This window comes from Sorex fumeus, unplaced genomic scaffold, assembly GCF_029834395.1.
Source record: "Sorex fumeus unplaced genomic scaffold, SorFum_2.1 ptg000086l, whole genome shotgun sequence".
Taxonomy (NCBI): domain Eukaryota; kingdom Metazoa; phylum Chordata; class Mammalia; order Eulipotyphla; family Soricidae; genus Sorex; species Sorex fumeus.
In genome coordinates, this window is record NW_026606143.1 from 27,609,475 (window position 1) to 27,636,538 (window position 27,064).

General features: G+C 39.1%; 1 protein-coding gene across 1 annotated transcript in view; it reads left to right on the top strand.

Moving 5' to 3' along the window:
- The window catches only part of KLHL15 (kelch like family member 15), a 55,481-nt gene that overhangs the window by 22,657 nt on the left and 5,760 nt on the right, over positions 1 to 27,064 (top strand). Inside the window, exon 3 of the mRNA XM_056131210.1 lies at positions 11,206 to 11,917. Within this exon, the coding sequence (XP_055987185.1) occupies positions 11,213 to 11,917 (705 nt within the window). The 5' untranslated portion in view covers positions 11,206 to 11,212. The remainder of the gene's footprint in view (positions 1 to 11,205; positions 11,918 to 27,064) is intronic.

Sequence of the window (27,064 nt, forward strand, 5' to 3'; positions counted from 1 at the left end):
ATCTGTGGTGCTCAACAGTCTATAGTGAAGCTATATGTTTTTAAATTTTCTGATGACTCAGTTCTTTTTTAAACTTTAAAAACGGGTGAGATTATGGGATTGGAGAGATAGTATATTGGATAGGGCGCTTGCCTTCATTACAGCCAATCCAGGTTTGATCCCTGGCACTCCACATGGCCTGACGACCTCCAGGAGTAATTCCTTGGTGCAGAGCCAGTAGTAACCACTGAGTAACCACTGCTGGGGGTGACCCTGCCCAAAACAAAAACAGGCCAGATTAATTTTAGTATATTTTATGTAAATCAGTATGGTAAAATATGGTTTCAAATGTAACCAGTGTAAAAACTTACATAATGAGATACTTTGCATTATTTTTGGCACTAAGAGTTTTTTGTTTGTGTTTTGCGTCACACCCAGTGTTGCTCAGGGGGTTATTTTTGGCTCTGCAGTTAAGAGTTACTCCTGGTAGTATTCAGGGATGCCAGGAATCAAATGCAGTTCAGCGCATGTGAGGCAAGCAGCTTACTTTCTGTACTATCTCTCCAGTCCCTTCGTACTAAGTTTTTGAAACTTGATTTTTCTTGCAGAATGTCTCAGTTTGAACTAATCATGCTTCAAGAGTTCAGTTAGCTCTATTGCTAGTGACTTCCAGCACACAAATTGAGAGTAGTAGCCATTCTGATTAGGGCAGAAAGCCTGTGAAATCCAGAAGAGCTACAACATAAAGCTTGTATGATGGGGGGGGGGAGGGAACAACTCCTTTATAAAATAAGGTCCAGTGTTTTGACTGCTGATGCCAATACGTTTTTTAATCTCTTACATATTAGAAAATTGCATTGGCATAAACCCTAGGGAGGTGTGGGGTCTTATTGAAAGGATTTTGAGGGGTGTTAAGTTCCTGCAGTCTTGTAATAAAAGAGCATTAGGCAAGTGTTGGGTGAGGTCAGGGAGGCCAACATTGATCTCTGGGGGGATGCCTTGTTTAGCACTAGATGTTTAACTTGGCAATAATTTATTTAATCATAGCAACTTTTCAGTAAGATGATAATTACTATTTTTAATTCATAGATGAGAACGGAGGTCAGGAAGTTAAATCTTCAGGACACAGGTGGTTAAGTACTAGTATTCTTCTGGTTTCAAAAGTTTTGTTCTTTCTAGTCAGAATATTTTGGTATTTTGGTTTTGTCTTTTGGGCTTCATCCAGTAGTGCTTCAGGAAATGTGCAGTACTGAGGATTAAACCTGGGGCTCTACTTCAGCCCTTTGAGCTATCTCCTGGGCCTAGTGTTTAGCATTTTTTTTACAAAACATATGGTAGTCTTAGCCATGAGCATTGATTCACTCGAATGCCTAACAACCTGAATAGGACGATTACACTTGAATAGATGTGGCTCACTGCCAGCAGTTGCTATCTTTGTTGTCTATGCACCAACATCCAATTATGGTGAAAGAGAAGTTGAGAAGTTCTACATGGAGCTGGAGAAGTTCTATAAAGAAGATCACACCTTCTACAAGATCATTGTTGGTGATTTTAATGCCAAGATAGGACCAAGAAGATCAGCCGATGAACTCCACATCAGGACCCATGGCCTAGAATGGAACGAACAGGGTGACAGACTCTCTGAGTTCATCATGTCAACCAAGACCTTCCATGGTAACTCACAGTTCCAAAAGGCCGAATCTAAACGTTGGACATGGGAGTCTCCTGGTGGATGGTTCCATAATGAAATAGACCACATCATATTCAATCGGCAGTTTTGCCTAACCAATGTTGCTGTTGTTCCAAAATTCCAAACGGGATCGGACCACCGTCTCCTTCGTGCAAAATTCTACTTCACAGAACGGGGAGAAAAGAATGCAAAGTTTAAGAAGAGAACTCCCAGAACGACCACCAACTGGGAGCGCTTTGGTTCTGTTGCGGCAACATGGCAGATTCCATCATTGACAACATTGATGAGGAATACGATCGAATGATTCAGCACCTCCATGATTGTGCAAGGAATGCCAAGAGAGAGATAACCATAAAAAACCACCTTTCTTCGAACACTCTTGAACTTATTCTCCAACGAGGCTTAGCACATGCCTCAGGCAACCGCAAGCGAACATGCGAGCTGGCAAAACAATGCAGAGAAGCGATCAAGAATGACCTAAAAGACAGGAGAGCAGCAGTGCTGGTAGATGTGGCAGAAGCTGGGAAAAGCATTCGTAATGCCCGCCTGTCCTTCACCAACTACAAGACCAAGATGACTGCCCTCCGACATCCTGATGGATCTATCACATCTTCCAGAAGGGCAATGGAGAAGATTATTCATGACTTCTACTCAGATCTCTTTAATACCCACGTCTACTTGCCCACATACCACATTCCGCACGATGGATATATCATTCCCAATGTTCTCCCTTCCGAAATTCAACACGCCATCTTGTCAGTAAAGAAACAAAGAGCACCTGGCCCAGACAAGATCAGACCTGAACATCTGAAGAACTTACCATCAGTACTCATCAATACACTGGCTCGGCTCTTCACACGCTACCTGTCTGAAAGCAAGGTTCCATCCCAATGGAAAACCAGCAAGACTGTACTACTATACAAGAAGGGAGACATCCACGACATTGGCAACTATCGCCCAGTCTGCCTATTGTCTGTCATCTACAAACTGTTCACTCGAGTCATCCTGAATAGGATTAGCAGAACACTAGATGAAGGACAATCATGTGAACAAGCCGGGTTCCACAAAGGATTCAGTACCATCGACCATATCCACACGATTACTAAGCTCATTGAGGTTTCTCAGGAGTTCAAGATGCCGCTCTGTCTAACGTTCATTGATTTAAAGAAGGCCTTTGATTCTGTTGAGATGGAAGCGGTCATAGAAGCCCTAGCCAATCAGGGCGTACAAACTCAATACATCAGGATCCTCTGTGAGCTCTATTACTGATTCACTACCAGGATCTCACCATTCTACAAAGAAGTAACCATTCATGTCAAGAGAGGGGTTCGGCAGGTTGATACCATTTCACCAAAACTCTTCAGTGCCACCCTCGAGAACATCATGCGGCGACTAGAATGGGACGGAATGGGAGTGAAGATAGATGGTTGGCAACTACACCACCTCCGCTTTGCTGATGACATCGTTCTAATAACACCAAAAATCGGCCAAGCAGCACAAATGCTGGCCGACTTCAACTGTGAGTGTGGAAAGGTCGGACTACAGCTGAATCTTACGAAGACAATGTTTATGAGAAATGGTCTTGTTCCCGACATTCCATTCGCTCTCAAGGGAACCACCATCTCCGAATGCAACAGTTACATATACCTAGGTCGAGAAATCAACATGATGAATGACCTGGCACCTGAATTACTCAGGAGGAAGAAAGCTGCTTGGAATGCCTTCAAGAGCGTTGAAGAAATAACTAAGAGGACAAAGAACCTCCAGCTACGAGCACATCTCTTAGATTCCACTGTTCTTCCTGCATTAACATGCCTCAGAGACCTGGGCCCTACGAAAACAGGATGAGAACACTATTTGGGTCTCTCAGGAATCGAAAGAGATATGCTTGGAATATCACGATTCACTCAAATGAGAGATAGAATCCGGAGTTCTGATCTCCGTCAACGCTCAAGAATCAGGGACGCTCTCTCATTTGCCAAGGCATCAAAAGTCAGATGGGCTGGACATGTAATGAGGTTTACAGACAACCGCTGGACTAGAGCCATTACTGACTGGATTCCATGGGACGTCAAAAGATAGCGTGGACGCCCTCCTACAGGATGGTCAGATTTCTTCGTCAAGACCCTGAATGATCGGTTTGAGGCTCTGCATGTTCCTAGAACGAACAGATGCCATTGGGCTACGCTAGCATGCAACAGGGATGAATGGAGACGTTACCGGCACCCGCTCGAGTAAATCAATGAATAACGGGGGATCAAGTGATGGTAGTCTTGACAGTGGCAGGCTGGACCCGGGGGGAGCATACCAGTCAGTACTCAGGGTTTACTTCTGGCTCTATACTCTGCGATCACACCTGGTGGGCATTAGGGGACCATATGGGGTGACAGGAACTGAACCTGGGTCAGGGATATGCAAGACAAATGCCCTACCCACTGTGCTATTTTTCAGGCCTCCTCATATCATAATCTTAAGGCTATTTATTATTAGATATAGGACCTTGATAAAAAGTTGGCCTGTAGACATTTTTCCCCCTTGATTCTTGGGTCACACCTGGCAATGCTCAGGGTTACTCTTAGCTCTGCACTCAGGAATTACTCCTGGCAATGCTCAGGGGACCATATGGGATATTGGGAGATCGAACCCACATCTACCACATGCAAGGCAAGTGTCCTACCCAAAGTACTATTGATCTGGCCCTGCTTCTTTTTTTTTCCTTTTGTGGTGCTTGGGATTGAATCCAGGTCCTTGAAGTACTTGTGAGGCATGTGCTCTACCACTGAGACAAATTCCCAAGCTTTACATGTTGACTTAGTGTTGTCGTCTGTCAAGTTGTCCCAGATTCTAAGAGACTTGACTAAGAGGGTGAACTGGATTTGAAATAGTGTTGTTTGGTCTTTTTCCATAACTATGGTAAAAGAATAAGTTTTATCATACTGGTTTCCAGTAGCATCAAGTGAAGGAGCATAACAATAAGCCCTAATGTTACAGTGTACTTTAGTATTGTCATATGCTGTCTATAAGTATTCTACATGTATTTTTACGTGAAATAGCTTCTATTAGTGCAGAGAGGCTAAGTTGCTTGCTCCAAGGTCTCAGCTAATTAGAGGTTAGAGTGAGATTCAAACATCTAACTCCAGACCTATACTCACAACTCACTACTTTCATTTAGAGACTATCATGTAGGTTAATATTTTTTCTTACACAAATGCTTCCGACCAAAGTGTAAATTACTGTGACTTCTTTAAAGCTGTTAGTCCTACTGATGGTTGCATTAAGCTTTTTCTTAAAGAAAAGATACTTCAGATCTCTAAAGCTCTCACAAATTAATCTCAGTCAGTTTGGATCAGATCAGCTTCACAAATTCATTGCTAGGAAAATGGCTGTGGTTGGCTGCAGAGATAATACATCAGGTTGGGTGCTTGTCTTGCACACAGCCCACCCAGGTTCTATCCCTGGCACTGCATATGGTCCCACAAGTTCCACCAGGAGTAAGCCCTGAACACAGCCAAAAACAAACAAAACCCCTCTATAGGCAATGTACTCTCACATGTGTATTACACCTGTGTAAAATCATATAAAAGAGTAGAATAAATGAGTTATGATTGAGTTTTAAGAGATCGTATTGAATGCTCTCATTTTACAAATGCAGAGAAAAGACCAAGTTTGAATAACTTAAAGTATATCTTTTTTTTATACTAGTTTTTTAAAAAAATTTTTAATAGTGAGACATCATGAGGTACAGTTGCAGACTTACACATTTTTGTGCTTGGGTTTCAATTATACAATGATCAAATACCCATTAAATTATATCTTTTTAAAGTACAATTCTAAAGCTATGCTAGTCATGTTCCAAAACTATACTAGTTAAGAACTTTGGTTATATATAGGAAAAGCCCACCTAGATAGTAAAGGGTGTAGGGAGTTACACTAAGAGTCTAAGGATTTTTTTTTCATACCCAAAGGGCAGGAATTTAGCTAGACCTAGAAACTTTATGGGGGGGCATTAGGGAGTGCTCTCTGCCCTATTTTGGCTTTATTATTTTTCTGTTGAGTGACTTTCTCTGGTAATTCAGCCCACATGGCAGAAGTTGGTGCCTACGGCTGCTCTTTGACACGTTCCAGTTCTGGTCATATAGTCGGTGCGTGTTTATTTTCCCTTTATCTTCATATCTCATTCAGATTCTTGAGAAAGTGTCCACCTTAATTCATACCCTGGAGCCCAGTCTGGTCATATGTGAATAGGAACAGGATCACAAAGTGGAAAGCCTTTTTGGTAGGAATCCCCCTCAGGCTAGTTACTCAGAAGAGAGCTCTGGGCATCAGGCAGGTGCTGCACTTAAATCTTTCCCATTTTATTTAAAATTTTTATTAGTGAAACACCATGAGGTACAGTTGTGGACATTACAGGTTTTTGTGCTTGGGTTTCAGTTATACAATGATCGAGTACCCATCTCTCCACTAGTGCCCATTCTTCACCACCACTAATCCCACTATCCCTCCCACCTCCCATCCCTCCATCCCACCCTGCCTCTGTGGCAGGGCACTCCCCTCCCTTTTGTTCTCTCTCTCCTTTTGGGTGCTGTGGTTTGCAAAAGAGGAATTGAGTGGCAGTCATTTTCGGTCTCTAGTCTACTTTCAGCATACATCTCCCATCCTGTGCGGATCCTCCCCACACCCTTTATTTGGTGCTCCCTCCTCTATCTGAGCTGCCTTTAACCCCTAGAGTGTGCTGCTGGCCTCCAAGCCATGGAGTAAACCTCCTGGTATTTATCTCGGCTATTCTTGGGTGTTAGTCTCCTATTTTGTTACTTTATGTTCCCTAGATGAACGCAATCTTTTGACCCACAATTTACCAATCCTCTTCTCCCGCTGATCCCCCGCTGCTTTTATAACTTGATCTAGAACACTTCTTTTTAAAAGCATGGTGTTTCTTTTTAAATGATTTCTTTAAATGCACCCTTTCAAAAAAAGGTAAATATTAGGTAACTGAAATCTTTACAGTTCTTGTATGAGGTAGTAACTTTAACAAAAAGTGAAGTATGTGATATTTTAGGTGTTTGCAGAAGAACAATTTAGTGAAACACAAAGTGATCTACTCTGAAGTATATGGACAATGATACTCACCCTCTATCACTAACCTCCATTAAATGTGGCCAATACATTTTGAAGGGTTGGAATCCATGATGTCCATGATGATCCTCAGAAATACAATGAAGTGGATCAATTTTTTATCCAGTTTAATTTGCTTTTATAATTTAAATTTGAAAATTGATAGTGTGATATTGAAAGCCTTCTCTAATCAGAATGTTTTATTATTCAGACACCACACTTTGTTGTTCCATTTTTCCCCTGGAGCGATAGCACAGCGGTAGGGCGTTTGCCTTGCACGCAGCCAACATGGCCGACCCGAGTTCGATTCCTCCGCCCCTCTCAGAGAGCCCGGCAAGCTACCAAGAGTATCTCGCCCGCACGGCAGAGCCTGGCAAGCTCCCCGTGACATATTCGATATGCCAAACACAGTAACAACAAAGTCTCTAATGGAGACGTTACTGGGCTCACTCGAGCAAATCGATGATCAACGGGAGGGCCTTTACTTACTTTACTGTAGACATTTGTGTAAGTATTCCTATTTATATCACTTAGAAAACTCTGAAGCTCAATTAAGGAAAAATCTTTAATCTTGAACCTGATAGTAAAGTAGTTCTGCCAAAATTTTGGATACGGTGTCTAAAATATTTTACGTATTTTTACCAGATTACAGGTAGTCCTCTTTATTATACCTTTACAAAACTGAAAGTCTATAGCTTTCATATTAAGGAAATACAATAAAAATTGATGTGTTTTTATCTTGCATATACTTAGCCTAGGTAAGTGAAAATGTGTGGTATAATCAGTAAGATCTAAGGGTACGTTGGGTACGTTAGGTACGGGTAGAAAGACAACAAGAATGCTTGATAAAAGATGGGGTTAATACAGAAGAAAACTGTGGAGAGTAGGATTCTGTTGTTTAGATATGGTTTGAGATCCCTTTGGAGCATCCAGAGTAAAAGAGGTGTTTAATGGAAAATACAATATAAATAGTATGTATGGGTATTAGGGTATTTTGGGGGGATGGAGAGATACAGAAATAAGGTGCTTGCATGTGGCCGACCTAGGTTTGATTCCCTGCACCACAAGAGATCCCCTGAGATCATCCAAAAGAGAACCCTAAGAATAGTGTCAAGAAAGGTCCCTGAACACTTAACAGGTACAGCCAAACCCTCCCTTCCAAAATAAATTAAAAAAACATTTGGACTGAGACCATCAAAGTATTGGTAAAAGCTATCAGTAGAAACAGTAATTGTAGATGTCATCACATAAAGACAGTGAAAACTAATGGAAACAGAATCCTGGCTAACACCAGTATTTAAGAGATAGTTTTAAAACTGAGCCTCAATAGATGATTGAGCAATAAGCAACAAGGAATATCAGGAAGAGAGTGTCATGACGCTGGGGGAGTGATACACCAAAGGGAGTATCTGGAGAAAGATCCTGAGAAATTTGGGCTAAGCTGTAACCACTGGGTTTGGGTTTTTTTGTGTTTTGAACCTCACCTCACAGTTCTGGGGGCTGCTTCAGGCTTTGTGCTCAGCTTTCACTCCCAGGCAATGTTTGGGTAACCATGTATTATTAAATGTGGAACCCTGATCGTCTGCATGCAAAGTTGGGTGCTCAGCCCTTTGAGCTTAATCTCTCAGCCCCCTAAATATACTTTGTAAAAACAGTAAAATTTTTTGTAGATATATTAGAAAACATTAGCAAAAAAGTAAAACAAATTAGCAAAAAAGAAAAAGCAGTCTAATATTCCTATCTCAATATAATTTTTATGTTTTGGTATATTTTTCTTTCATAGTTCTTCTTTTTGTGTGTGTGTTTGGGTCACACCTGGCAATGCTCAGAATCAATTCTGACCTGTACTCAGGAATCTCTCCTGGTGATGCTCTGGGACTATTTAGGATGCCAGGAATTGAACCCAGGTTGGCCTCTTGGAAGGCAAAGGCCTTACTGTACTGTGTCAGGCTCCTCATATTTATTTCTTAAAACATTACTGTTTTATGTACTTTCTAAATTTGGGGACATATCCTAATCAGGGATACCTAATGTTGTGCTGGGACCCTGTGATGGACCATGTGGCAGTTGCTTGCAAGGCAAATGCCCTACCTGCTGTATTATTGCTCTCATCTCTGTGTGGATGATCTCACAATAACCACAGAGTAAATGAAGTAACATGTTGATAAACTAAATACAGTGTTGTAAATAACATTGATGAGAAAAGAAGTAAAATCCAGTGATAACTCTTAACAGTGGTGCCTTACTTTTCATTAAAACGGCTTTTTCACTTTAAACTGTACAAAAGGGGACTCCTGAAAAAAAAGTGTCTACACCATACATAATGGTGGTGCTTTTCCTTTTAGTAACCAAAGGGGAAGCATTGGTGAGATTGGGAGTGATTGTAATAGTAGTTGCCTTTGATACCAGTTACTTTACAGAGGAGCTCACCTAAGGGAACAGAAGAATTTTTTTTTAAATATTTTTTTATTTTATAAACTAGTTCACAATATTTGATTACATTTACTATTCAAACACCAATCCCACCCTCATTACACCTTCCCACAATCATATTTTGGGTATTTCCATCCCGAATCCCAATCCCTACCCCAAAGCAGAAACGAAATAATATAATATTTCCCTCTAAGATTGGTTGCCTTCTACTTTTTTTTTTTTATCATTTTTTTATTAGTGAAACACCATGAAGTACACTTATAGACTTATAAATTTTTGTGCTTGGGTTTCAGTTATACAATGATCAAGTACCCATCCCTCCACCAGTGCCCATCCTCCCCCACCACGGGTCCTAGCATCCCTCCCACCCCCCATCCTCCCCCCCCCCCCCCCGTCCCACCCTGCCGCAGTGGCAGGGCATTCCTCCCTGGGAACAGAAGAATTTTTAAGAGTGACTTCTGATAGCAGAATACAGGAGAGTATGGTGCTCATATGCTGCTTCTGGCAGTGTTTTAGGTCCATGGGGTGCCAGAGACCAAACCCAGGTCTTCTGCACGCAAAACATGCTCTTAGCCCAGTAAGCAGGATAGGCTAAAAAAAGGTTAAAAGTGGCATGTTGTCGGTGAAGATTTCAGATATGGACTGGATAGCTCAGTGTACTGAACACATGCTGTGCATGCGGTAGGCCTAGATTCAATTCTTGGCACCTCATGGTTCCCTGAACACCACTAGGAGTGATATCTGAGCACCACTAGGTGTAATCTCCAAAGTGAAAAAATATGAAAGATCTCAGATAAAGGCCAAATTCTGGATTGTAGCAAGGCCCAGGGATTTGGGAATTGGAAGTGTGGGGTGGGTCAGGGAGGAGGTTGTAGGAATTGAGAGTAATATCCAACAAGGTTTCACAGGGCACAGTGGGATGGGTTGGGAGGAAATTCAGGCATGAGAGGACGGGTCATTAGGAAGGAAGCTTGGATCTGTGTGAGGAAGAGAGTTTAGGAGACGACAGATGCTTGGGAAAGGCGTTTTCTGAAAAGGAGAAAATCGCTTTGCTTCATAAACAGTCTAATAGATTGAATTAGTATATTTTGCTTACTTAGGAGATCTAATTATAATTCCACTGTCTTGAATTCATTTTTTGATACACAAAAATGAGGTTTAATTTCCTTTAAAATTATTTGTTTATAAGCATTATATCATGGTTGATGTTTTTTCTCTTAAAAATAAGGTTAATGAGGTAAGTTAAGGGGAAAAGATAAACTTGAAAATATGTTGAAATCTCAATATCCAGGGACATCAGTTTTGGTATATAATCTCCCAGACTTTTTATCATTTGAAAAGTGAAAAGTGCATTTAATTTTTGAATTAAAATTTTCACATAACAATACCTAGCTTACTAGGTATTTGTCAGAATATGTAGGAATATTGCTATCATTTTTTAGTTGTTATAGAAATCCATTATAGGAATGCACTGTACTTAATAACTTTTGAATGCTTTCTGGTTTTTTAATATAAAGATAAGTAAAACCTTGTGTATACAACTTGGTGTATTCAGCGGATTAATTTCTTTGGATAAGTTTAGGAGTTTTCAAGATAAGCTGTCCTTTTGGGGTAAATTTCTTTATTGACTTATTTGGCTAAGAAATTCATTCTGTGTTCAAAATACAGGGACATTTTTAAATATATTTGTGAGCAGCATGAAATGAATGGCATAGGCATATATTGTAAGTTAATTATTTACAATTGTTTGATAGTTAATGGATTGTTTTCCCTGGGAAGGGAAGCAAGAAACATTAACCTGTAAACCTTTAGGTTTTCTTTTCCCAAAGAGGTTTCACATTCAGGACTTAAGTAGTGGAGGTGAGGTCATTAAAGAGTGTTTAAATTCTAAGTTAATGTGTTCAGAACGTATGAAAATGATTAACCACCTTTTTATATATAATTTTAACATTTATTTTTCACACTTAACGTGTTTTTTATTTATTTTCCAGGTGATTCATGGCAGGGGACGTGGAAGGATTCTGTTCCTCCATCCATGATACCAGTGTCTCTGCTGGGTTCAGAGCACTGTATGAGGAGGGATTGCTTCTCGATGTCACTCTGGTTATTGAAGATCATCAGTTCCAGGCACATAAAGCACTCTTGGCCACCCAGAGTGACTACTTCAGAATCATGTTTACTGCAGATATGAGGGAGCGAGATCAGGACAAAATTCATTTAAAAGGCCTAACTGCTACTGGTTTCAGCCATGTCCTTCAATTTATGTACTATGGAACTATAGAACTGAGTATGAATACCGTTCATGAGATTCTTCAGGCAGCTATGTATGTTCAGCTTATAGAGGTGGTGAAATTTTGCTGTTCATTTTTGTTAGCAAAAATCTGCCTAGAAAATTGTGCAGAAATAATGAGGTTGCTGGATGATTTTGGTGTTAACATCGAAGGAGTAAGGGAGAAGCTGGACACCTTTCTCCTCGACAATTTTGTTCCTCTCATGTCCAGGCCCGACTTCCTCTCGTACCTGAGCTTTGAGAAGCTCATGTCTTATTTGGATAACGACTATCTGAGCAGATTTCCAGAAATAGAGCTGTATGAGGCTGTACAGTCGTGGTTACGACATGATAGAAGACGCTGGCGACACACTGATACCATCATTCAGAACATCAGGTTTTGTTTGATGACTCCCTCCAGTGTTTTTGAGAAGGTTGGTGCATTTGAAAGTAATTAACAAGACTTGTAATTTAGTTAATACCGAATGTCTTGATAGATAAGATTATCAGCGTTGGTCAGGAGCCATAAAGAGAATAGGTTATAATAAGAGTTATGTCTACATAAAGTTTAGTTTTAGTCATAGTTTATGCATTTAGGTTTTTAAAAACAAATCTTGTGGGTGAAAAATGAACCAGGTAGGTGCAAGACCAGATTCATTTTTTTAAAGTACTTTTAAAATTGAAGCATAGTAATTTCTAATGCAAAATATTACACGTTTGCTTTAGCTTTCATTCTCAAGTAATTAAATCTGAACTAGGTCAGACTAGCTTTTTTTTTTAAATTTAATAATGTTGAAATTAGTTTTGTAGTTTTGAATGATGTACAATAAGTTTTGTATTCCTCTGAACTATAAGGACATATAAAATCGCTCTTGGAAACTTCTTCCCTAGCTCTTCCTCTCTTTTATTGAATACTAAATTCTTTACTTATTTAACTGAATACTAACTAAATTTAATGTAAAAAAACACATATCTAAAACTATCCGTTTTGAAAAAAAAACACATCTAAAACTATCCTTTTGGCATTTCTAAACAATAGACTCTAAGTCCTCTGTTTACATGGATTAAGCATCCCTGTGCACATATACCATATTCTACTATCTTAAAAAATCTTTTTCTCCAACAAAACAGCCTTAGCCAATTTTTGTGTTCGCACTTTCATTTTTATATCAGCCTCATTTGTGATCCTTTCTTGCCCAAAGGAGAGAAAGCAGTTTCAGTAATTGCTTAGCTTAATTGGTTTCTAATCACATGATTACCTCTGGGGTTCTGTTTACCTCTTGAATCTTTTTTTTTCTTTCTAGAAAGCACACTTAAATCTTTGATCGACACCTTTCATGTTTAAATATTTCCTCAGCTTTAGTTATCATACCTGGTGATTATATAATATTTTCAAAGGAGGTTGTTTACACCATTTGAAACAAACAAACAAACTTGCACCTTTGAATGACACTCAGCAACCTGGCATGTTTTTCTCCCCTTCAAAATGTTGTGAAATATTATTAACTTCTAATAGCTAGTCAGTTTCATATCTTCTTGTATTAATACGTCAAACAATAGAAAATAGAGCATGTATTTCTTAATTTTTTTTGTTTAGTGATAAATCAGCCCCTTGTAAAGTATGAAATCATTTGTCTCTTGAATTTTTTTCCTCATTATTTTTTCCCTTTCCTCGGGGAATCCTGACTTGTCTTTCAATATAAATACCTTCTCCTACTAAAACAATATATTGAAACTTCAGTCAAAATGGAAGTACTTCTAGAAAATAGAATTTTCTATGAGAGCGACCGTGTAATAGATGATAGCATTAAGTGACATTTAGGTGTTGAGATAAGATAGCCTTTCTGTATACACGTGATCAGTTTTAAGAGTTACCATAAGATAATTTTATAAATTGTGTAAATAGTGAGTCGTAGGGGCTAGGAAATAGCACATGCCTAGCCAGATGCGATCTTTGGGGCTTCTGGGCCATGCCTAGGTAAATCCCTGGCACTGCAGAGTCATACTGAACAACACCACATCCTTATGCCCTTGCGATTGCAGCAGCAAAGTGGCAGAGCATCGAAGGTGGGGCCCTGGGCCTCCTGAGTATCCCTCCCACCTAAAAAGTTAGTTGTACCTTCACATGGATTCTGTTTGCTTAAAAATTTGAAAATTGGGCACATCTATTTTTCCTGTACTTAGTACATGGCCCAGTATTAATAAAATACTGAAAAAATTTTACTCACAATTTTCTGTGGTAGGCTTGTTTTAAATTCATAGAATTTCTCGCTCTTCAAAATGAAAAATTATATGGGACCAGAGAAGGTATTTCATTATATAGGGTTCTTTCCTTACATGCAGCTTGCCCAGATTCCATCACCAGTAATTCATATGGTCCCCTGAGCACCACAAGGATTAATTCCTGAGTGCAGAGCCAGGAGCAACCCTGAGTGTTACTGGGTGTGGCCTAAAATGCAAAATAAATTACAGTTAAAGTCAAAATTTTAAAGAATCCCTTTTTTGGGTTTTATTTTGGGGTCACACCTGATGAGTACAGGGGACATTTCATAGCACAGTGCTTAGCATAATTCCAGGTGCTGCTCAGGGGCTTCATAATGATGCTGGGGATTGATCCACGGGCTTCCTCATGCTACATATGAACTCGAATCCTTCCCAGCCCCAAATCACTCCTTATGATATTAGTGTTTGGGGGCCAGGAAGATAGTATAGCCGATAGGGCACTTCCCTTGCATGTATTTGAGTCAGGTTTGTTCTCTGGCATCCCATATGGTCCTCCAAGCAGGGGCAGAAGTAATTCCTGAGTACAGGGCCAAGAGTAACCCATGAATATCACTGGGTTGGTGGCCTAAAAACTAAAAAACAGAAAGAAAATTAGTGTTTGTACTAGAGAGATAGTATAGGATGTAAGGCACTCGCTTTGCACATGACCAACCACACTTTGAAACACTGACATCACAAATGGTTACTCAAGCATAGCCAGGTGTGGCTCAACCTTCAACCCCGCTACCCCAAAAGTGTTCATGATTTTAGAACTACACTGTTTGATATGATTTATGGTTCAATATGATTTATGATTACTGAAATCTTGAAATACAGTAATTCTGAATTGAGAACTTAAAATCCAAACTGACGGTGCAAGGTACCTTATGAATTTATATCATATATTGAAATCATTGGGTATATTGGGCTAAATGAGGTACATGAAAATCAGTATTATGTTTTGGGGTGGGGGCTCACACCTGACAGTGCTCAGGGTCTACTCCCAATTTGGTACTTAGGGGGCTGCTTCTGATGTAAAATCAATTCCACTTTTTAAAAATGTGGCTACTAGAAAGTGAAAATTTGGCTTTCATTTGTGATTCAGATTCTATTTCTGTTGCACAGTACTGCTCTAGAAGTTCGGGAAGTGAGCTGAAAATATGCACATAGTCAACAGCCTTTCACATGTTTAATCCATCTCTTGAATTTAGAAATGTTATGTACAGTTAGTATAAATGAACTTAACTGTTACACGGAATATCTGATGGTTTTCTTGACTTGGGAAAAATCAGAAGTAACTGCATAATGGTAAAGGAATCCATAATAATTTTAATGTTAGTGGTTTCATGAAGGAAAGAGGGGAATTCTACCTCTCCCACAAAACTAGTCCCCTACTGAGTCTAGGGACTTGAATTCTAACCTCGAGCTGTGCCTAAATTTTGGGGTTTATTTTTTTTTAGTGTCTTCTCCAAGTTCTCTTCTAGATTCCCCCCCAGTTGAAATAAACTGTTTTAACTTTAGTACTGAATATTCTGTAGAAACATAGCCAGAGATCAAGGGGGTTAGAGGTGAAAATCATCACCATAGCATGAGACTAGGGGTTCAGCTGGTTGGGCAGGGGCCCATAGGAAGAAAGCAAGATCAGATGGTAACCCTAAGGGTTGAGAAACATTACTTTGAAGATAAATTTTTACATAATGTTTTTATATGTGGCCAGGCTATATATGAATGCTCTGCTTGAGCTTTTTTCAGAATAAGTGACACTGCCAGACCAGAGTTGGAGTCTTGCTTTCCAGTGTAAGTTCTTCTGTAGACTTGATAATGTAGGGAGGAAGAACCCATGAGGTACATGCAAGAAGCATGCTGTTAACCCAGCATAGGTCATTTAGAAGTTATAGAGTTGAAAAAAATTCTAATTTGGCATGAACAAAACATAGTTTAAGAAATTTAATGGCACTGAAAAAAAGTATGTGGGGGAAACATCTGGAATTTTTACTGTATAATCAAAGCTGAAAATAAATTTAAGGAACTTGTCCTTTTGACATAGTTATTTAAGAATTCTGATGATTATTTGTAGAACTAGAAACTTTTAAGTTTTTACATAATGTAAATGTCTCTGCCATTTATTTTTACTAACTCTGAGCTTTGCCTCTGTTATTTTTGTTTGTATGCTTTATTTTGTTTTGGGGCCACCCCTGCGGTGCTTAGGGCTTAACTCCTGGCTATGCTCTCAAGGACCACTTCTAGTGGTGCTCGGAATCACATGAAATAATTGTACATTTGGCAAAATGTGTCTTTGCTTTTTTTTGTATGAAAACATCTTTAGCAGAATTGTTAAATTATTCATTAAAATACCCATATGTTGATTCTTTAGTACTGTGACATTTTTGATATTTTTGAACCCAGGGCATCTTCAGTTCATGAATATGCATAAGGTAAGATTCAGCATACCGATGAGCCCCTTAAAATAGTTTTAATTATAATCATAAGATCTTTCAGTTTTTGAAATGGAAAGAAAATCTCTTGAATCCTACAAAGAACATATTCATTTTTACAATTAATTTTTCATTGGTTGTTTATATTTTATCATTGACAATATTAAGGAGGCAGATTATATACTTGTATTTTGTTTTATTTCAAATATACGTTGTTTGATAAATTAACTCATGGCATTTTAGACGCCTAATGCTGTTAAAGTATACCAAAATCAGGTAAAAGCTGGTTTTCACTGTTTTTGGTTTTCACAAATCATTTGCATTCTATTCATTTGTTACAAGGATATTTACAGCTTAGAGATGATTATTACACTATTTAAAAGATAGCTTCATTATATAAATACAGTTGTCTGGTCAGTAATAATGCTTCAAGTGATAATAGTTTTAAAAATACTTGAGGGGGTGGTTTGGGCCACACTAGGCCGTTCGCAGGTCTTATTTCTGGCTCTGCATACAGGGATCACTCCTCGTAGTACTTTGGGACCATATGGGATGCTCGGGATCAAACTTGGGTTGGAAGCATGCAAGGCAAGTGCCTTACCTCATATACTATCACTCTGGCCCTGCAAACTATAATACTTTAAAGAAAATGTCTTTTATCTCACGACCAGAATTTGTGGCTTTAAAAGCTACATTTTAAAATGGGAATAAGCTGTCCTGGAATAACCCTGAAACTGATAGAATTCAAAGGTCTTGAATATACCTTGAAGACCTTGCTAAGAATGTAGCATCTCTCAGAACAGGTTTCACAAAAAAAATCTGACAATCATCCAGGTATTTCCTTACCAGCAGAGTTGATTTATATCTCATTAGTAATTGGTGCATAAGGAAATATATTCTTTTATTTTTAAAAAATAGTGTGATACTTGGGTACTGTGATGTTCTGGGTAATTGTGACACAGTCTACTTGGTGACAGTTTCCTGGGCAAGGATGCAATTACATAAAATGTAGGTGTCGTAGACCTCTCTAGAATTCCTTTGGTTTGGAACTGTTAATTGTTTTGACCAGTCTTGAAGTTAACTAGTTCAAAATTTGTCCAACAGCCAAATCATTAACTATATTGTGTCTTTACAGTTTAGTCAGAAAACCCTGAAAAGGGACTGGAGCGGTAGTACAGCGGGTACGGTATTTGCCTTCCATGTGGCTGAGCCAGGTTCAATCCTCAGCATTCAATGTTGTCTCCTGACCACTCCCAGGAGTAATTCCTGACTGAAGAGCCAGGAATAATCCCTGAGCATCACTAGGTGTGGCCCTAAAACCAAAAGAAAGAAAAGAAAACTGAAAAAAAGTTTAATTTTAGCTAGAGCCAGGCAAATCTAGGAGAAAAAACAGATTCCCCTTCACTTTTAACATCATAGTGGTATGTGAAACCAACAGGGCTGTATTTGACAATAAATGAGTTGTTTGGGTTTAGGGCACACCTTTGTGAGGGGCTCAGGGGTCATTTCCTGGTATTACTCAGGACCATGTGCTGCCAGGATCAAATTTGGACCTTCTATATTCAAAGCATGTACTCCAGCCCCTAAAAAACAGTATAGAGATTTTGTTTAAAGATAGCAGCTTGCATTTTAAATGTGAAATAAGATTAGAATTTCCAATAGCAAAGTTTAGTTTCCCTTCATATATAAAATAATGACATGATATAAGTTTGAAATTTTGAAATTTAACAGATTTTGCTCACATATTTGCAAGTTGGAAACTAGGTCAGTGGGTTCAAGCCTATTTCACTGTTGATGCCTTTGTTCCTTCTTCTCAGTCCTATCAACTTGGATGATTGTAGTTAATTCCTATGTCTGTTTTTCAAAACTATCAAAGATATTTTTCTTCTCACAAGCCTTTTGACTTTTATTACAGATTTTATTACAGATGTAAAGTGCTCATATTTCATGGCTTTGGGTTGTTGTCACTCCTGATTCACAGATTCCTGGAGAGTAGTAGCAGTCTAGTGTGTTGACTCTTAACTCTCTGGGAGAGAGATATCTTAAAGGGTATATTAATAAGCAGGCAGATACCTATTGAAAGTTAAAAAATTCATTTTTCCTCTTAAGAGAGAGAAAAACAGAAGCATAGAATTGGAAATTGGAGTAAGAGGAAGGGAAACATATAATGGGGATAGCTATGTTGAATTGTATGACCAAAAAGCAGTGAATTTGGGGTAACGCCAAATGATAAGCAAAAATGGAAAAGGACCATTTGGGAGCAGGAAAGGAGCACGGGAAAAAATTTAGGCTTTGTAAAATTTTAATCCTCAAGTTTAATATATACCCAGAAAATGTTTTCACAGAAAGCCTTGCTCATCCAGGAGCTAATTTTATGATTTTTAAAAATGTGCTCATGGCTTACTCCTGGCTCTGTGCTCAGGAATGACTCCTGGCAATACTTGGAGGACCATATGGGATGCTGGGGATCAAACCTTGGTCATCCACATGCAAGGCAATCCCCTTACCCACTGTACTCTCTCAGGCCCTTAGGATATATTTTATATAACTTTATTTCTACTCTTCTGTACTTAAGAATAAAATGTTTACAGGACTGGGGAGAGTACAAGTGGTTATGGCGCTTGCTTTACATGTGTCCCTGTTTTGATCCCTGGCACCATGTTGTTCCTAAGCATGACTAGAAGTGGCTCCTGATCAATGCTGGGTGTGCCCCCCTAAAAACCCTTAAAGTCTCAAAGTTTTTAAGTTACTTTTTAAAAAATTTTTGTGGGGGGATTTTATTTTGGGTGCACACCTGCTGGTGGTGCACAGGTCTTACTCCTGGCTCTGCATGCAAAAATCAGTCCTGGCAGGGCTCAGGGCACTGTTTGTAGTGCCAGAGATGCTTCAGATCAACACCCACATCTTTTGGGGGGTACACCTGGTGGTGCTAGAGGCTACTCCTTGTTCTGTAATCACTATTAGCAGTTGTGGTGGCGTTAAGGGACTATATGTAGTGCTGAGAATCGAACCCAGATTGGCTGTATATAATGCAAGGCACCCTACGCACTGCCATCACTCTGGCTTAATTTTTTTTAAAGATTGTATCTTCTTTTAGACTTGTACACTCTTTTGGTTTGGGGCCACACACTGCCATGCTAAGGGCTTACCCCTAGTGTGGTGCTCAGTGATCACTCCCTTTGGGTGCTCAGAGAATCATATGTCGTGCTGGGGATCGAACTGGGAATGGCCACATGCAAGGCAAGTACCTTGTCTGCTGTAGTATTTGGCCTTAGATGTGTACTTTGAAGGCATGTTCTTTATTACTATCACACTGAAATTGGGAGGAGACTTAGAGCCAATTAAATTCTTTAGTACTACTTTTAATTAAATATTTTTTACTTTAGAAAAATTGAAGGAATAGGTGACTAAAAAAGTTGCTGCAACTGAACTAGAATATTGTGGTGAGTAATCTTTTCCTTTACCCTCATTTACCCTAAACAGTCTTTGAAGGTTCTGATCATTATGTAATACTTTGACTTACATAGGAGGGTGAATCCTTAATAAAATAGATCTTTGCTATCGATATTTGAGTAATTGTATTATTGAAAGTATTTGTGCTTAGCAGGAAGTGATGTTTTTCAGCTTTTCTGTGCTCAGTATTTCAGGACAAAGGGATAAATTAAATCAGTAAATCAATGAAATCAGTAAATCAATATAAAAATTAGTTTAAGTTTAAATTCTGAACGTGATTTTAAGTACTGTTTCATATGAGAGTAGATGTTTTTTGCAATGAAGACTGTTCTACATCTTACTGAATCTCAAAATTACATTAAATATAGCTGTATTCCTCAAAGTATCATTTCTTTTAGTTTTAAAGCCTCATGATAATTACCTTCGTCTTGAATGTTTCTCTTAGAGATTAGATCACGAAGGAGAAGAAATGAGAAAACTGAGAGCCAGGACTCAATCTTCCATTAAAAAAATTGGGTTAGCCTATTCCATGTAGGAAGGGGCCATAGAGGAGTCTGTTATACAACTGACTCCTTTTATAAAGGGTGGTGCCCTGGAGATCTAAACTGGAAACTTACAGGGACAGTATGAAGCCAAATACCTGGGATCTTGAGTTCAAGGATCGTTCCAGCTTTTAGCACCTATCCTCCCACCCCAACTTTAACTGATGAGTAAACTAGTAAGAGCCATTTTGTTTCTTTGATTTAGTGTGTGTTGGGAATTGAAGGAATAACAACTAGAGAGTACAGGGGTTTTGAGGCACTGTTTCATCTTTCCAACCTGTTTGAATACCCAGGGGCACATATGGCTCTCCATGTACCACCAGGGGTTACCCCTGAGCACTGCCTAGTGTGAGATCTATCAACCCTCCCCCCAAAAGAAACTTCAAAAGGCAAAATAGCTATTTTTAAATTGGTTGTTTGATAGTTTGAAATTCTAGATAAGCCTGTTTTGTTTTTTTTTTAAAATTGTAAATTAAAATTTGATTGTTTGGGGGCCGTAGTTGGCAGTTTCCAGGGCTTAATCTTGGCTCTGCATTGAGGAATCACTCCTGGAAGCAGGTCTTGGGGTTCACATGGGGTGCTGGGGATTGGTTCGCTGCATGCATGGCAAATACCTTACCTGTGGTACTATCTTTCCAGTCCCATAAGTTGGAGATTTTTGATCAGATAGGAAACTTCAGAAATGCCTGTTGTAATTGTAATTGCCAGGGTAGGGCTGGAGCGATAGCACAGCGGGTAGGGCGTCTGCCTTGCACGCAGCCAACATGGCCGACCCGAGTTCGATTCCTCCGCCCCTCTCGGAGAGCCCGGCAAGCTACCGAGAGTATTCGATATGCCAGACACAGTAACAACAAAGTCTCCAATGGAGACGTTACTGGGCCCGCTCGAGCAAATCGACGATCAACGGGAGGGCCTTTACCTTTACCTTACATTTAAAAGTTAAGAGTTTAGTAAGGTGGATTGCATCACATTGAAGAAACGTGCTCAGTTATAATGGTTAGATACTTAATATGCTCGATGATTACTTCTTCAACTTAATATAATTAAGAAACATTTAAAATTAATTGCTCATGTTTTTAAGTACATGTATGTACAGTTATATTTAAAGACTTGAAATGGTCAGTTTTTAAATTGCTTTTTTTTGGGGGGGGGAGCAGGCGTTTGGGCTACACCTAGTGTTTTGGGGCTGTTATTCCTGGCTCTGTTCTCAGGAAGATCTAGTAATGCTTGGGGGTCCATAGGTGGTACATGGGTCAGCTGCATTCTAGGCAAGTGCCTTAACCTCCTATCCCTTGACCCTTAGATTGTTTTTTTTAAGAAGTAATGCATGCTTCCATTTTGTATTCAGAGTAAAGCAAATGATTTTGTACATCTTTTGAAATTTCAAAACAAGAAAAATGGTATGGAAAGTTTTCTTTCCAGGTTTTTTTTATTTTGTTTTTGGTTTTAGGCCACACCCTGTGGTGCTTGGGTGATAATGCCAGCTCTGTGATACTCCCAGGGTGTCATTCCTGGACGTATTGGCATCACATGGTGCTGAGGATTGAATCAGAGTAGGCCACCTGCAAGGTGGATGCCTTTACCCCTTACTCTCTCTTGCTCTCTTAAGGTTTAAGTAAGACAGCTTTTAAAAATCTTACAAAAGGGTTTTAAAAAAGGTGTTCCAGACATGAAAGAAAAGTAATGTTTTTCATATTTCCTCTGAGGATATCTGATACTGTTGGATAATTAAGTTGCTCTATGAGTAGTCAGTGCTGGAAAAAATGTGTGTTTTTTTGGGGGGGGTATGTTTGGAGGACACTGGTGCTGGCAGGGATGGAAACTGGGTCTTCTGAATACAAAGCACAAGCCGTATCTCTTTGAGCCATTCCCCCTTCTCCCCAAATACTGTATTTGGTTTTTGGTCACACACAGTGGTGCTCATGGGTTATTGTTGGCTCTGTGCTTAGGGGTGGCCCCTGGCCAGGCTTAGAGGTCATATGTGGTGCCAGGGATTTGAACTGGGGTTGGAAATATGCAATGCAAGGTCCTTAACCCCTGTACTCTTCTCCTTGGTTCCCAATGTACTTCCTTTAGGAAAAGATGTGCCACATATTTCTTTTTTATTATTCCTTTCATTATTACATTTTAAGTGATTTCATGCGCATAAACAATTTCAGTCCTACATTTTTGTTTTAAAGCCTGTTAGATCTAATTAAGAGGATACTTTTAGTGTGGTTTTAGAGAAAAACAATAGGAAGTACTTTTGAGGAAAGGATAAGGTAGATCTAGAACTACTGGCCTTGGAAGGGGGAAACAGGAGCTAAAGCACGGTTTCAATTTTATTGGGGCTTGTAGCTTGGGGGGGCTTGGGTTTGTTTTGGAACCACTTGGCGGTGCTCAGGATTTACTCCTGACTTTGCACTCAAGGATTACTCCTGGCAGGCTTGAGGGACTGTGTGGGATGCTGGGGATTAAACCAAGGTTGACTGCATGCAAGGTAAGTGCCCTACCCACTGTACTTTCTCTCTGACTCCAAGAATGTATAGCTTTGATTTGGACTTAGTTGAAGTGACACATAAAGTCTGCATCCCAAGTTTTAAAGAAGTACAGAGTTCCAGTGGGAGAGGACTGAGGATAAATGCAAACACTAGGAAATGATTCTAAGAAACAGTTGAACTGGCATAGTTGGATCTGTAAGAACCAGAGTTGCAAGATGGCTAGTCATTATAGGCCATTCTTCCTAGCCTTCTTAGGTACTAAAAAATCCCTTCTCCTGTGTTACATGGTATACATTCGCACATCTTCATTACCTTCCTTGTAGGGTACTTAGTGGTTCCTGGCAGTTTCTAACTTTTGGGAAATAATGTGCCCATGTCCCCTTTATTATAGGTCCTATGAAAAGGTCAAATCAGAGTTAATGCAGAACTGGAAAAAAAGGGCTAAGTTCCCCAGGAGCTCATTGGAAATTTTATCTTGTGTACATAATACATATATTTCCTCCTCCATATACTGCCTATATAAAGCAGTCACTATTTCACTTGAGACTATCATTATATTAGATGTTTAGATGTGACATCTTACTCATAGATGTTTAGATGTGACATCTTACTCATTTTCGGTTTTTGGGTCACACTTGGCTGTACTCAGGGCTTTCTTCTGGCTCCGGGCTCAGGGATCACTCTTGGCCAGTTTAGGGGACCATATGTGGTGCTGGGGATTGAACCCAAGTCTGCCATGTGCAAGACATTTTAAATGTTTGTGTTCTAGTTTTCATTCGCTTCCAATAATAATGCAGTGAATATCCCTTATTTTAACATTTTAAAATTACAAATATTTTTCTTATATTAATATATAATTTTCCCCTCTTTTCACTTACTGGTCCTGAAAACAGCTGACTTTCTGAAACCTTTCTTTGGCTGAAGAAATCCTTATTCTCTTGACCACTCTTTATACGATTTGGATCACTTCTCTGTCTTTGGTCTGCTTTATTGATGTAGAACTATAGTGATGCAACTGAACACTTGTGATTCTACCTGATCAAAGAAAGTGAAATTACTTTTTTGTTCAGCCTAAACTTTTACTGATGCTTAAGTTTGCCATATAACATAGTTTATATTGAAATGAGAATAGTCTTTAAAGCTTTGTATTTGAACTTCAGTGGTATATGAAGTGCATGATTATACCATAATGGACTTCTGCCACCTCATGCTGCCTAATAAATGCATTAACATTATTGCTGCAATTTCAGGTGCTTCATGGGTCCCCAATATTTCTTTTGATGAGGTTTTGTTAATTATCTTGTACAAGTTACAGATTTTTCTCATCCTTTTCTTGAGCTATGACATTGTCAACATTTAATTGAAAGTGGTTAGTTTTGGCATTACTTGATTTCGTGTTGCCTCCTAGTGTGTAGCACTTTGTAAGAGCTGTTTGTTTGTTTTCTTTTAAATAATTCAGGATCAGCCTCAAGCTAACCAGACTATAGTTCAGGAGTGTGGCTGGTTCTTAATCTGATCCTATTCTTTATGATTCCTCGTGGATTACAGAAGGCAATTAAACAGCATTTATCTTGTAAGCCTCTCAGAACCCCAGGACATGATTTATGAGATTGAATGGCTTGAACTTAGAATATCTAGCTTGCTTTTTTTTTTTTTTTGCCCGAGCCGTCTTGAATTTAAGTTTCTTATTAGTCACTGTATTTGGTCTTTGAAAGACTAAAGCATTTTTAGCTGAGAACAGAAATAAAATAGGGTGAAGGTGAAGCTATTTTCTTTTTGTCTTTGTTAATAATCACACTTTCTTATACTTAGCCTCACCAGTGCCATCTATTTAGTAGCTGGCACTTTGTGAAGTCACAGTTCAATACTGAGGCTTTAACGTGTTTATATTACTAGTTTTTTATGTTCTTTCTGGGTCACACTCAGCAATGCTCAGGGGTTACTCGTGGCTCTGCATTTAAGAATTCATCCTGGTGGTGTTCGGGGGCACCATATGGGATGCTGGGGAACGAACCTGGGTTAGTTGCATGCAAGGCAAGCATCCTATCTGCTATACTATCTCTCCAGCCCCAGTTCACAATCTTATAACTCCATTTCACTCTTTATCACACTTGTTTTATTTTCCTGGATTTTTTTACCATCTGTTGCAAGAGGTTTTTTTTTTTTTTAAACATCTGAATTCCAGAATGTTCTCTGAAGCACATCAGATTTTTTAGATATTTCCTCCCCCCCCATCAGTGTGTTTTGCAATTATGCATTTATCATTATGTTTTTGAGAGCCTCCAAGCTTCTTTACAGTTTCTGATCTTGGAATAAATCCTAATTTCCTTTTGAAAAACTTGAAATCTGCCTATCCAATATGTGCAGCAGTCTTTCTTTCTTGATCTCCAAATAACACTGCTGCTTTCTCTAAAGCTCCCTCCTTGTGTGTTACTAGTCATGTTTCACCAGTCGTGTTTTACTGGTAAGGATAAGGTGCAGAAAGAGTCTCCCTTATTTTACACAGACCAAAAGCACAGCTGCATTGACCAAAAGCACAGTCAGCTGCATTGACGGAAGCAGAGGGACACTTGCATAGATATGTCCTCTGGTCAGTAATACTAACAGCATTTTTTTCTCACTGCCACATGATAGGCCCCACACTCTCTTTCACATAGATTATTTTATTTGTCTTACATTTTAGAGTCATAAGGCGTTGATGCTGCTCCTCTTCCCAACAATTCAGATGAGGAAATGGGCTTAAGGATGTTGAGTTTCTGGGCCAGAGTGATAGTATAGTAGGTAGGGCATTTGCTGGAAACTCGCTGAGCCTGGCATCTCATATGGTCTCCTGAGCACCACCAGAAGAGATTCCTGCAAGGAGTAACCCCTGAGCATCTCCAGGTTTGTCCCCAAAACAAAAACAAAACAAAAAACAAAAAGATGAGTTACTTGCTTGCACAAGACTGCATAGCTTGTGAGTGCCTAAGTTGCATATTTCCTAAATCAGATTCTTAATCACCATGCTGGACTGCTGGATGTGGTGCTTAATTACTGTTCTGGACAAGATTCTGTTACTTCAAAACCTGTGTAGTTCTCAGACCACTGGCTGTGCACAGTGGGTGCTTAACTATTTAATTTGAGGTTTATGTTTCTTGCTGGTTTTCAGGGTATTGCTTTTTAGATCTCAAGAGAAAAATGAGTGAGTCACATTATTAGGCAATTCATAGAAGAAATGAATAGACAGTGAAAATGTGAAACATTTGTTTTAAAATACTGAAGTATATACATATATTTATTTTTTAATTTTTTGAAGTATATTTTTAATAAAATACAGGGGTCAGGCCCATTGTTTACTGGGAAAACATCTGTTTATACGTATAGTCATGTGCCACATAGTGACATTTGGACTAATACTGAACTGCATATTTAAAATTTATCCCTGTAGATAGCACAGATGTGTTGAGGGTGATAGCATATGACGTTTTGATGCTTGCATAATAAATTTTATCTAAGAAGTCATTTATCAGGAGATAGCAAAATTCATTTTGAAATGCAGTTATTAAAATAACAAGTTTGTGGTACTTTTCATTTTCAAATACTTGTTTGGGACGGTGGTAGAGAAAGAGTAGATAAAAGGAAAGAGTTCATAAAAAGATTTTGACTCCCTCTACATTATGACACAAATTAGTTATGACACAGGTTTATTCTGTTTGGTCTAGCTTCCTGTCTCTTCACAAAGTATTCCTTTAAGCATTATATAGCTAAAGTTTAACAGCATTTTCAGATGAACTGTGCAGCTTCATACCTGTCAACTTACACATTTACTTTTTGGTAAATATTTTACTTCAAATATATTCTAATTTCTTTGAGGAAACATGCCTTCGAGGAACCACCTTATTTTTTTTAATCTCATGGTAAAGTAAAGGCCCTCCCGTTGTTCATTGATTTGCTCTAGCGGGCCCAGTAACATCTCCATTGGAGATTTTGTTGTTACTGTGTTTGGCATATCGAATACATCACGGGTGGCTTGCCAGGCTCTGCCGTGTGGGCGAGATACTCTCGGTAGCTTGCCGAGCTCTCCGAGAGGGGCGGAGGAATCGAACTCGGGTCGGCCATGTTGGCTGCGTGCAAGGCAAACGCCCTGCCGCTGTGCTATCGCTCTAGCCCTAATCTCATGGTATTTAGCATATTTAAAGGTGATTTATGAGGTCTTATAATTAGGTAGATACAACTGTTAAAACAAGAAAAATTTCCAACTCAAGTTTTTTCTTGTCATCTGAATTAGTACTGTATCATGATATCAGATCATCTTTACTTATTTTTATTGAATTACTGTGAGATACAGTTACAAGTTTCATGATTTTGTTTGTCATATACAACGTTCCAACACATATCCCTTCAGCGGTATACATTTCCCACCACTAATG